General features: G+C 40.3%; 1 protein-coding gene across 2 annotated transcripts in view; it reads left to right on the top strand.

The window, feature by feature from the left end:
• Positions 1-12,559, top strand: part of LOC126298689 (solute carrier family 22 member 7-like) — a 155,663-nt gene that overhangs the window by 69,218 nt on the left and 73,886 nt on the right. For both annotated transcript variants that reach the window (XM_049990127.1, XM_049990126.1), the window contains one exon: positions 6,590-6,747. In XM_049990127.1, coding sequence (XP_049846084.1) covers positions 6,590-6,747 — 158 coding nt within the window. The remainder of the gene's footprint in view (positions 1-6,589; positions 6,748-12,559) is intronic.

Raw genomic sequence — 12,559 nt, 5'->3', positions numbered from 1 at the left:
GTCCTCAAGTACATCGCCCTTGTATAAACCTTCTATATACTCCTTCCACCTTTCTGCCTTCCCTTCTTTGCTTAGAACTGGGTTGCCATCTGAGCTCTTGATATTCATACACGTGGTTCTCTTCTCTCCAAAGGTCTCTTTAATTTTCCTGTAGGCAGTATCTATCTTACCCCTAGTGAGATAAGCTTCTACATCCTTACATTTGTCCTCTAGCCATCCCTGTTTAGCCATTTTGCACTTCCTGTCGATCTCATTTTTGAGACGTTTGTATTTCTTTTTGCCTGCTTCATTTACTGCATTTTTATATTTTCTCCTTTCATCAATTAAATTCAATATTTCTTCTGTTACCCAAGGATTTCTAGCAGCCCTCGTCTTTTTACCTACTTTATCCTCTGCTGCCTTCACTACTTCATCCCTCAGAGCTACCCATTCTTCTTCTACTGTATTTCTTTCCCCTATTCCTATCAATTGTTCCCTTATGCTCTCCCTGAAACTCTGTACAACCTCTGGTTCTTTCAGTTTATCCAGATCCCATCTCCTTAATTTCCCACATTTTTGCAGTTTATTCAGTTTTAATCTACAGGTCATAACCAATAGATTGTGGTCAGAGTCCACATCTGCCCCTGGAAATGTCTTACAACTTAAAACCTGGTTCCTAAATCTCTGTCTTACCATTATATAATCTATCTGATACCTTTTAGTATCTCCAGGGTTCTTCCACGTATACAACCTTCTTTCATGATTCTTAAACCAAGTGTTACCTATGATTAAGTTGTACTCTGTGCAAAATTCTACTAGGCGGCTTCCTCTTTCATTTCTTAGCCCCAATCCATATTCACCTACTATGTTTCCTTCTCTCCCTTTTCCTACACTCGAATTCCAGTCACCCATTACTATTAAATTTTCGTCTCCCTTCACTATCTGAATAATTTCTTTTATTTCATCGTATATTTCTTCAATTTCTTCGTCATCTGCAGAGCTAGTTGGCATATAAACTTGTACTACTGTAGTAGGTGTGGGCTTCGTATCTATCTTGGCCACAATAATGCGTTCACTATGCTGTTTGTAGTAGCTTACCCGCATTCCTATTTTCCTATTCATTATTAAACCTACTCCTGCACTACCCCTATTTGATTTTGTGTTTATAAACCTGTAGTCACCTGACCAGAAGTCTTGTTCCTCCTGCCACCGAACTTCACTAATTCCCACTATATCTAACTTTAACCTATCCATTTCCCTTTTTAAATTTTCTAACCTACCTGCCCGATTAAGGGATCTGACATTCCATGCTCCGATCCTTAGAACGTCAGTTTTCTTTCTCCTGATAACGACATCCTCCTGAGTAGTCCCCGCCCGGAGATCCGAATGGGGGACTATGTTACCTCCGGAATATTTTACCCAAGAGGATGCCATCATCATTTAATCATACAGTAAAGCTGCATGTCCTCGGGAAAAATTACGGCTGTAGTTTCCCCTTGCTTTCAGCCGTTCGCAGTACCAGCACAGCAAGGCCGTTTTGGTTAATGTTGCAAGGCCAGATCAGTCAATCATCCAGACTGTTGCCCCTGCAACTACTGAAAAGGCTGCTGCCCCTCATCAGGAACCACACGTTTGTCTGGCCTCTCAACAGATACCCCTTCGTTGTGGTTGCACCTACGGTACGGCCATCTGTATCGCTGAGGCACGCAAGCCTCCCCACCAACGGCAAGGTCCATGGTTCATGGGGGGGGGGGGGTTCCTAGATATCTATTTAAAAATCATTGAAGAGTGTTTGCCAACCAAAACTAAACCAATAAACAAAAAGGAAGGAAATCTGCCATGGCTAACAAAAGGTCTATTAGTATCCTGTAAAAAGTTGAAACTTCTTCATCCAATTTGGAAAGCTCCAGATAGGCCTATTCATTTTGTTGAATACTATAGAGCCTATAAAAATATTTACAATAAAACTTTGATAGATACAAAAGAACTGTATAATGGAAATGTTATTACACAAGCTCCCAACAAAGTCAGAAGCACTTGGAATATAATAAACAGAGAAACAGAAAAATCATCAGGAAATAACAATAAAAGCTTAAGCCTAAAAATCAATAATGTTGTAACAGAAGATCCAATAATCATTAGCAACACTTTCCATCAATATTTTACCAGCATCTGCCAACAACTTACACAGGGTAACAATAGTGATTCTGTGCAAGCCCAAAAACTAGTTGAGAATAAACAAAGGCCACCCAGTAACTCATGTTACCTGTATCAGGCAACTGAACAAGACATAAGAAAAATATTAGAGAAACTAAAAAATAAAGCATCCACAGACATAAATGGCCTGTCAAATAAAATCTTGAATTAACTACTAGGGAGATTGCTAAACCCCTCTGTCACTTAGTCAACTCATGTCTTGAAAAAGGAATCTTGCCAGATAGAATGAAGATTGCCGGAGTACTACCACTGTACAAAAAAGGTGATCACATGTGCCCAGATAATTACAGACCAGGTAGCCTCCTTCTCATTTTGTCAAAGATCCTAGAAAGAATAATATTTGTTAGGTTAATGGCATTTTTGATAAAAACACTACCATAAATGGTAGACAGTTTGGATTCCAGTAGGAAAAATCTACAGTGTCAGCTGCATTTCAACTTATTAATATAATCTCTGCAGGCCTAGATAAAGACCAAATCCTGGTTGGAGTCTTTTGTAACTTATCTAAAGCTTTTGATCTTGTGAAGCACCACATATTAATAATGAAGCTACACCACTATGGAATTAGAGGAACTGCTCTTGCTATCATAAAGTCACATCTGCAGAACAGAAAACAAGCAGTGGAAGTGTCACACAATCAAGGGAAACAGCTATCAGAACTACAAGATATAGAACATGGGGTGCCATAGGGTAGTATTCTAGGACTCCCTCCTTTTCCTTATATGCATAAATGATTTACCTTGTAATGTACAGAGTGAATTGATACTCTTTGCAGATGACACTCTTTGCACTCTTTGCAGATGTCACACATCCGTCCACATCAAACCCACCGACAAGCAACAGTACTTTCATTATGACAGCTGCTACCCACTCCATATCAAACGGTCCCTTCCCTACAGCCTAGGTCTTCATGGCAAACAAATCTGCTCCAGTTCGGAATCCCTGAACCATTACACCAACAACCTGAAAACAGCTTATGCATCCCACAGCTACCCTCCCAACCTGGTACAGAAGCAAATAACTAGAGTCACTTTTTCATCCCATCAAACCCAGAACCTCCTACAGTAGAACCCCAAAAGTGCCCCACTTGTGAAAGGATACTTTCCAGGACTGGATCAGACTCTGAATGACTTCCTCAAATCCTGCCCTGAAATGAGATCCATCCTTCATGAAATCCTCCCCACTCCACCAAGCGTGTCTTTCCGCCATCCACCTAACCTTCGTAACCTCTTGGTTAATCCCTATGAAATCCCCAAACCACCTTCCCTACCCTCTGGTTCCTACCCTTGTAACCGCCCCCGGTGTAAAACCTGTCCCATGCACCCTCCCACCACCACCCACTCCAGTCCTGTAACACAGATGGTATACAAGATCAAAGGCAGAGCCACGTGTGAAAGCACCCACGTGATTTACCAACTGACCTGCCTACACTGTGAAGCTTTCTATGTGGGAATGACCAGCAACAAACTGTCCATTCACATGAATGGACACAGGCAGACAGTGTTTGTTGTTAATGAGGATCACCCTGTGGCTAAACACGCCTTGGTGCACGGCCAGCACATCTTGGCACAGTGTTACACCATCCAGGTTATCTGGATACTTCCCATTAACACCAACCTATCAGAACTCCGGAGATGGGAACTTGCCCTTCAGTATATCCTCTCTTCCTGTTGTCCACCAGGCCTCAACCTCCTCTAATTTCAAGTTGCCACCACTTATACCTCACCTGTCATTCAACAATATCTTTGCCTGTGTACTTCCGCCTCGACTGACATCTCTGCCAAACTCTTTGCCTTTACAAATTTCTGCTTGTGTCTGTATATGTGCAGTTGGATACGTGTGTGTGTGTGTGTGTGTGTGTGTGTGTGTGTGTGTGTGCAAGTGTATACCTGTCCTTTTTTCCCCCTAAGGTAAGTATTTCCACTCCCGGGATTGGAATGACTCCTTACCCTCTCCCTTAAAACCCACATCCTTTTGTCTTTCTCTCTCCTTCCCTCTTTCCTGATGAAGCAACTGTGGGTTGTGAAAGCTTTAATTTTGTGTGTGTGTTTGTGTTTATTTGTGTGTCTATCAACATACCAACGCTTTCATTTGGTAAGTTACATCATCTTTGTTTTTAGATTCATTTTTTATACATTTCAATTAAGTTTCACCTACTTAATTTACTGTATTTTAAATTTCCTCCTTTCATCAGTTAAATTCAGTATCAGTTTCTCTTGTGTTATCCAACTGTTTCTACTAGGCCTTGTCTTTTTACCTATGTGATCCTCTGCTGCTTTTGCTATTTCATCTCTCAAAAATAATCATTTATCTTCTGCTGTAGTCCTTCCCCTTGTTTCAGTCAACTTCTGCCCAATGCTTCCTCTGAAACTCTCAGAAACCTCTAGTTCTTGCCACTTATCCAGGTCCCATCTCCTTAATTTCCTACCTTTTTTCACTTTTAATGTAGTGTTCATAACCAATAAATTGTGATCAGAGTCTCTAGGCCTGTTATATGTATACAACCTTCTTTTCTGATTATTAAACCAAGAGTTAGCAGTGATTAAATTATGCTCTGCAAAATTCTACCAGGTGGCTTCCTTTTCATTCCTTTCCCCCCATCTATATTCATCTACTATTTTTCTTCTCTTTCTTTTCCTGTTATCAAATTTCAGTCCCTCATCATGATTAAATTTTCATCTCCCTTAACTATATGAATATATTTTTTTAAATCTCATATCACATTTCTTCAATCTCTTCATCTTGTGTGCAGCTAGATGGGACATAACCTCTATTATAGTGATGGGTGTGGAATTTGTGTTTACCTTGGCTATGATAATGTGTTCACTAGCTGTTTGTAGTAGTTTACCCACACTGCTATTTTCTTATTCATTATTAAACCCACTCCTGCACTACTCCTATTTAATTTTGTATTTATAGCTCTGTAATCGCCCAACCAGAAATCCTGTTGCTACTGCCACCAAACGTTACTAATTCCCACTGTATCTAACTCAACCTATCCATTTCCCTTTTTAATTTCTGTAATCTAACTGCTCAATTAAGGGATCTAACATCCCATGCTCTGATATATAGAATGTCAGTTTTGTTTCTCCTGATGATAACATCCTCCTGAGTAGTCCCCACCCAGAGATCTGAATAGGGGACTATTTTACCTCTGGAATATTTGACCCAAGAGGATGCCATCATCATTGAACCATACAGTTGAGAAGCATGCTCTTGGGAAAAATTATCACTGTAGTTTCCCCTTGCTTTCACAGCACCAGCACAAAAAGTTCATTTTGGTGGATGTTATAAGGCCAGGTCAGCCAATTATCCAGATTGTTGCCCTGCAACTATTGAAAAGGCTGGTGCCCCTCTTCAGGGACCACACATTTATCTGGCCTCTCAGCAAATATCCCTTCATTGAGGGTGCACCTATGGTATGGCTGTCTGAATGGCTGAGGCAAGCAAGCCACCCCACCAACTGGTAAGGTCCATGATTCTTGTGAGGAAAGGGGAGGGGAATAGAAGTTGTTACTCAGTTATAAAGCAGATGCCACATAAATGGTTGATGTTCCAAATTCATATTAATTATCATCATTAACAAAGCAGCTACAGGAGATGTTATTGTTCTGTAATGAGAATGGAGCATATGTTATTTGTTAATTATACCCTCTAATCATAAAATGGACAACATGTTTAACCCATGCAGTTTTGTGCACCATTTTTCATTTCAGCATTTCTATTCATGTTTTTGTTTCTCATGTTACATATTTCTGTTATGAATACTGTAAACATTGTGTATAACCCAGGACAACAATATACAGTTGAACCTCAGCATCTAGAGATGACAGCAGCCATCTGCTTATGTGTTGTGCCTATACGAAAATATGATTTTTTTCTAAATTTGATAACACACTTTTTCTAACAGCTTAGTCTATTTTTAAATGCACCTAGCTTCTGCTCCTCTACATGATAAGTAGCAGTTCATATTGTTTCGTAATTATATATTGTATGCATGTGGAAAGACAACATTCATACAGTGGAAATTTTCTGTGAATGAATATATAAGTAAGTCCTAAAACTGAATTACTGTATATATTGTATAGGATTATTTGAATTGGATAAATTGTTATTATTACTATTATTATTATTATTAGAATAATTATCATATAAACCTGCTAGAGCTAATTTTAATGTTGTAGTCTTTTTCATTATTATTGTTGTTATAGATAGAGCTCATCTATTGCTGCCTCACCTACATTTTTCATCTCTTGATATACACAGAAACACTTGTCTTCTTACGTTCTTTGATTGTAATTTTTGACAATAGTTGTCTACTGGTATTAAACTTCATCATGCATTTACTTAGTGTGTTACATAATAAGCTTACACAGCACATTATATTTTGTAGGTTTGGAAGAAGAAAGCAATACATTTTCTGTATGTGTTTGGCAATCATATTTCGAGGAATGCAGCCATTTACAGCTTCCATTTTTCCACTCTTTGTCACAGCATCAGCAATAGCTTCAGCAGCTTCAATGCCTGCTGCGGAATCAGTCCTTGCTATAGGTGAGTAAGAAATTATTACTACCTGTACTGCAAATATTTCTGTCAATATGTTATACTGTTGTTCATGATTATTGGCTATCCTCCTTGGTAGAGACTTTACTCATGGATCAATTCTTGAATATAAGTAAATAAACCTGGAGATGTAATATATGCATTTTGTGCCAGTTAAGGAAATGGGATAGATAATTGAAATATTTAGGTATAACACTGTAATGAAAAAAAAAGACCTTGTTTCCTGTGCACATTTCTTGTGCATTTGACACGTTCCACATCATAAGGGTTTTTCCATGCTATTGATCAATGGAACACATAACTAACTAACTAACTCATGCTCAAATGTATCGAGTTGTTCAGTTTGCTCTCTATAGTCAGTTTGTGCAGGTCCATTTAGTGTACTGCATCTCTTGTAAGTCAATGACTTACCATTAAACATAAATTCACCATCCGTTCTGTTTGCTGATGATGTGTCTGTCTTGATAGAAAGTGAAGAAACAGAAACAGTTCCTGATAGAGTCACTGGTACATTAGACAGGCTAAAGTCATGGTTCCAGTTAAATGGTCTGAAGCTTAACATATCAAAAACAAATTTGATTCAGTTCAGAACCAGGAAATTAGCGTAAATCATAAAAGTGAAGAATTAACTGAAGTACATTCTGCCAAATTTCTAGGTCTACACCTCGATAAGAATTTAAACTGGAACAGACATATTGAGTACCTGTGCAGCAAACTGGGCAGCTTCACATATGCCATGCATATATTATCAAGTGCTACTAACATGTCCACTCATAAAGTAGCATATTTAAGTTGCTTTATTATTTTCTGAGGGAGCTCCAATAATATATCTCGACTACTGAAGCTCCAGAACAAAATTATCAGAAATATGTGCACTGCACAGCAAAGAGAATCATGTTGTACATTGTTACAGAAACTAAAAACTGTCCCCTCCCTATACATATATGAGCTAATGATATTTTTACACAACAAACCGAAATTGTTCATTAAAAACCAATTTGGTTATCCATACAGTACAAGGAATAAAGATAATTTTATGCTGCCTGCCCATAGATTGAAATTATGTGCTTAGACCCCACAATGTATGGGCATGGAAGTCTATAACAAACTTAAAGACAAAAACGTTCTAAATATGGAACTAGGGATACTAAAAAAGAAGTTACATGAAATTCTTATACACAAATGTTATTACCCAGTAGAAGAGTTCATGGAAGCTGAAGTGACAATTTGAGCAGAATCCAACCACAAATTAGCATTATATTGTGAAAAAAACAAATTGTCCATTATCAGAAAAGATATTTACCTATGCTGGAAAATAAAAATATATATATACACTCCTGGAAATTGAAATAAGAACACCGTGAATTCAAAGTCCCAGGAAGGGGAAACTTTATTGACACATTCCTGGGGTCAGATACATCACATGATCACACTGACAGAACCACAGGCACATAGACACAGGCAACAGAGCATGCACAATGTTGGCACAAGTACAGTGTATATCCACCTTTCGCAGCAATGCAGGCTGCTATTCTCCCATGGAGACGATCGTAGAGATGCTGGATGTAGTCCTGTGGAACGGCTTGCCATGCCATTTCCACCTGGCGCCTCAGTTGGACCAGTGTTCGTGCTGGACGCGCAGACCGCGTGAGACGATGCTTCATCCAGTCCCAAACATGCTCAATGGGGGACAGATCCGGAGATCTTGCTAGCCAGGGTAGTTGACTTACACCTTCTAGAGCCCGTTGGGTGGCACGGGATACATGCGGACATGCATTGTCCTGTTGGAACAGCAAGTTCCCTTGCTGGTCTAGGAATGGTAGAACGATGGGTTCGATGACGGTTTGGATGTACCGTGCACTATTCAGTGTCCCCTCGACGATCACCAGAGGTGTATGGCCAGTAAGGGGATCGCTCCCCACACCATGATGCCGGGTGATGGCCCTGTGTGCCTCGGTCGTATGCAGTCCTGATTGTGGCGCTCACCTGCACGGCGCCAAACACGCATACGACCATCACTGGCACCAAGGCAGAAGCGACTCTCATCGCTGAAGACGACACGTCTCCATTCGTCCCTCCATTCACGCCTGTTGCGACACCACTGGAGGCGGGCTGCACGATGTTGGGGCGTGAGCGGAAGACGGCCTAATGGTGTGCGGGACCGTAGCCCAGCTTCATGGAGATGGTTGCGAATGGTCCTCGCCGATACCCCAGGAGCAACAGTGTCCCTAATTTGCTTGGAAGTGGCGGTGTGGTCCCCTACGGCACTGCGTAGGGTCCTACGGTCTTGGCGTGCATCCGTGCGTCGCTGCGGTCCGGTCCCAGGTCGACGGGCACGTGCACCTTCCGCCGACCACTGGCGACAACATCGATGTACTGTGGAGACCTCGCGCCCCACGTGTTGAGCAATTCGGCGGTACGTCCACCCGGCCTCCCGCATGCCCACTATACGCCCTCGCTCAAAGTCCGTCAACTGGACATACGGTTCATGTCCACGCTGTCGCGGCATGCTACCAGTGTTAACGACTGCGATGGAGCTCCGTATGCCACGGCAAACTGGCTGACACTGACGGCGGGGGTGCACAAATGCTGCACAGCTAGCGCCATTCGATGGCCAACACCGCGGTTCCTGGTGTGTCTGCTGTGCCGTGCATGTAATCATTGCTTGTACAGCCCTCTCGCAGTGTCCGGAGCAAGTATGGTGGGTCTGACACACCGGTGTCAATGTGTTCTTTTTTCCATTTCCAGGAGTGTATATAGATACTGCTACATAGACTAAATATAGTTTAAAAAATTAATATTAGACTCTAGTTTGTATTTTTTGACATGTCTGCTGTGTCATGATCACGTGATTTGTAAGTGTATGTTACGAGACTAATAAATCACAATTCACAAAATTTCCTAGGCTGACTATAGCTTGCAAATCCAGAACCATGCAGACTGATATGATGGAAATCTAATCCACCAGCCCCTCTCCTAAGCAATGTGCACTGTGTTTGCTTGTTTGTCATGTGAGATCTATTGCATGTTTGCAATGCCCATGATAATTCTAAATTCTAAAGCAATTATTAGTCTGAACATTTAAACTGCCCTTTAAATGGTATCATATCAGAAATCAGAAACATCCCCCCCCCCCCTCCCCTGAATGTGGAAGGAGATGGGGGAAACAGAGAGGTCTATATTCAGTATGTTGCATGGTATGTTGTGGAAGCACCCACCAGCAACAAGTTAAAGAAGTGGTGGATAGGTTTAATTTAGTTAGTTAAGATCATATTAACAGCAAACAATAATGTCTGAAATGAACAGTACAGGGTGTATTAAAATGAATGATCTGGTTTTGCATGTCTATATTTATGAAACTAGTAAACATACAATGAATTTTGTTTTTGATGAAAAGGAAACTCAAAAAGTTTTTTTCATACCTTCTTATAGATATTCAATATGCCCCCTTGACATGCATGGCATATGTCAATGCTGTATTCAAATTGTTCCCACACTGCAGCAAGCATGTCTTGAGCTACAACTTCCACAGCTGCCATTATGTAATGCCTTAGTTCAGTCATTGTTGTTGGTAATGGAGGCACATAAACAGAGTCTTTTATAAGCCCCCACAAGAAATGATCACATATAGTCAGGTCTGGTGACCTTGCAGGCCGGTAATGTAAGACTGAGTCATTTGGTCCAGTGTGACTGATCCATCATTCAGCAATTCTTTGATTTAAAAATTCACATGCTTCCAGATGCCAGTGTGGTAGTGCTCCATCCTGTTGGTAAATGAAATTGTTCAAAACAGTCTCCAACTGTGGGAAAAGAAAGTTTTCAACCATATTGAGATATGTGCTTCCCGTAACAGTGTTCTTGGCAAAGAAAATGGGCCACACACCTTTTTCCATGAAACTGCACAAAACACATTAAATTTTGGAGAGTCTCTCTCATGTTGTACAACTTCATGTAGTTGTTCCATACCCCATGTTCTCACATTATGATGGTTCACCTTTCCATTTAAATAGAATGTTGTGGAAGAAAACTGTCATTCTGAATCTTGCCAAGAGTGAAATTACTGAACTCCACACATTATTGTTTGTCACTTTTATGAAGAGCTTGCAGTAGCTGAATTTTCTATGGTTTCATGTGTGAACATCAGCACAATACACACCACACATATGCCGGGCAATATTGGGCTGTTGAGCTGCACAACAAACAGATTTCTGCAGAGTCCTTGTGAAAGTACGGTGGATGCATTCCAACGCCTGTGTCAGACACTCAGGGATGGCTCAGTGTTTTGCCTTTACTCAAAAAACCAGTTTCTTGGAATTGTTCATGCCATCATCTAATGCTGGGTGCTGTAGGAGGATCCACACCGTACCTAATACAAAAGTCATGCTGAACAGTTATTAGTGACTTGCACTGTACAAAACGTAGAACACAAAATGCTTTCTGTTGTCCCAACACAATTTTTACTAGAACTGAAGTGGCACACACTGCTGCTACCTAGCAAGAGCCATGTAAAACTCAAGAGTTTGCTCTTTCCAGCAAATAACATAATAGTTATGACTTTATATAAGTTAGTTGATACTTTTTGATACACCCTGCATTTGCATATATTTTTAAATAATAATTTTATGTTCCTACACATTGGTCATTTACAGGCTTATAAGTCACAACTCGTTTTTTTCTTTTTATGTAAGAATTCCTCTGCAGCATTAGAAGAAGTTGTACTGAAGAAACTATTTTAATATGTGTTTGTAAACACTACTGTTGTCTGGCTGACATTTTTTTGCTGTGAGAATACTGTCAAATAGTTCTGTATCTATGTGTTTGATTCCTTTATGTGTCAAAATTAGGTTTCTAGAGGGTAGAGCTGGTAATATTTCCTTGTAATATTGCATTTGTTAATGTCACTGTTTCGCTCAAACTCAAATGGCTGGTCTGCCAGCAAATCAACTGAGATGACAGGGAGGCGTTTTGAGATGAGATAATGAGTGGTTATGGGTAGTGGCAGCTCAAGTTATTTCTACGTGGGCAGAGCAGATAAATATCTGCCTTGTCTTTTACCCATAGTAATGTACAGGTGCCAGAATGGCTGAGGAATAGGGTATCCAATAAGTTTATAGTATAATGAGAACAGAATATTTGAGAAATGAATGTAAACAGTATATTTCCATGCATGAGATACAAGACGTGCATCTGGGGAAGTCGAACATGTAACTAGTCAATTTGGAGGAGCCATTGAAGCTGAAATGAAATGGACCAAAGTCTGAAGAACGAATTAGGAAAGTGAGAGAGACATACACATTTGGGCTGGCAACTGGGAACAGAGAGTGAGCCAAGTCTGCAATCACAGCTCTCCCTACAACCTCTGGAACAACATGTGACATCTTTCCCAAGCTTTCCACTAAAAATTACAGGCACTGCTTGAAAAGAACATTTCAGTAGCAGTCCCTATCCACTACAAACTATTCCCGACCTGCAGCTTATTCTGATTCTGGTACCTAAGTCATGGGAATGGCACCATGAACAGACAATGAAACCAAACATGAAAGTAAAGGATTGCAATATCCCAAGAACCAGTGATAATGTACTCCTGAAATCCCTCCAAACAAGCCATGGCTTGCATGGTAACCTTAGTAATCACTTTTACATTACTTGTTAAAAAGTTTCTAATCATTATTCATACTACTGTTGCCATAGCATGTACAGATAACTGTCTTTCATCGCTGGGTTTCTGAGAAATATTCCACTATTTTTAGTATAGGGAAACAGTTGTTAAAGGATGTGCTTTGTGAGAAACAGTTGTTAA

Source organism: Schistocerca gregaria, chromosome X (assembly GCF_023897955.1).
Source record: "Schistocerca gregaria isolate iqSchGreg1 chromosome X, iqSchGreg1.2, whole genome shotgun sequence".
In the NCBI taxonomy this organism is placed as follows: Eukaryota; Metazoa; Arthropoda; class Insecta; order Orthoptera; family Acrididae; genus Schistocerca; species Schistocerca gregaria.
This window is presented reverse-complemented; position numbering and strand designations above follow the sequence as displayed.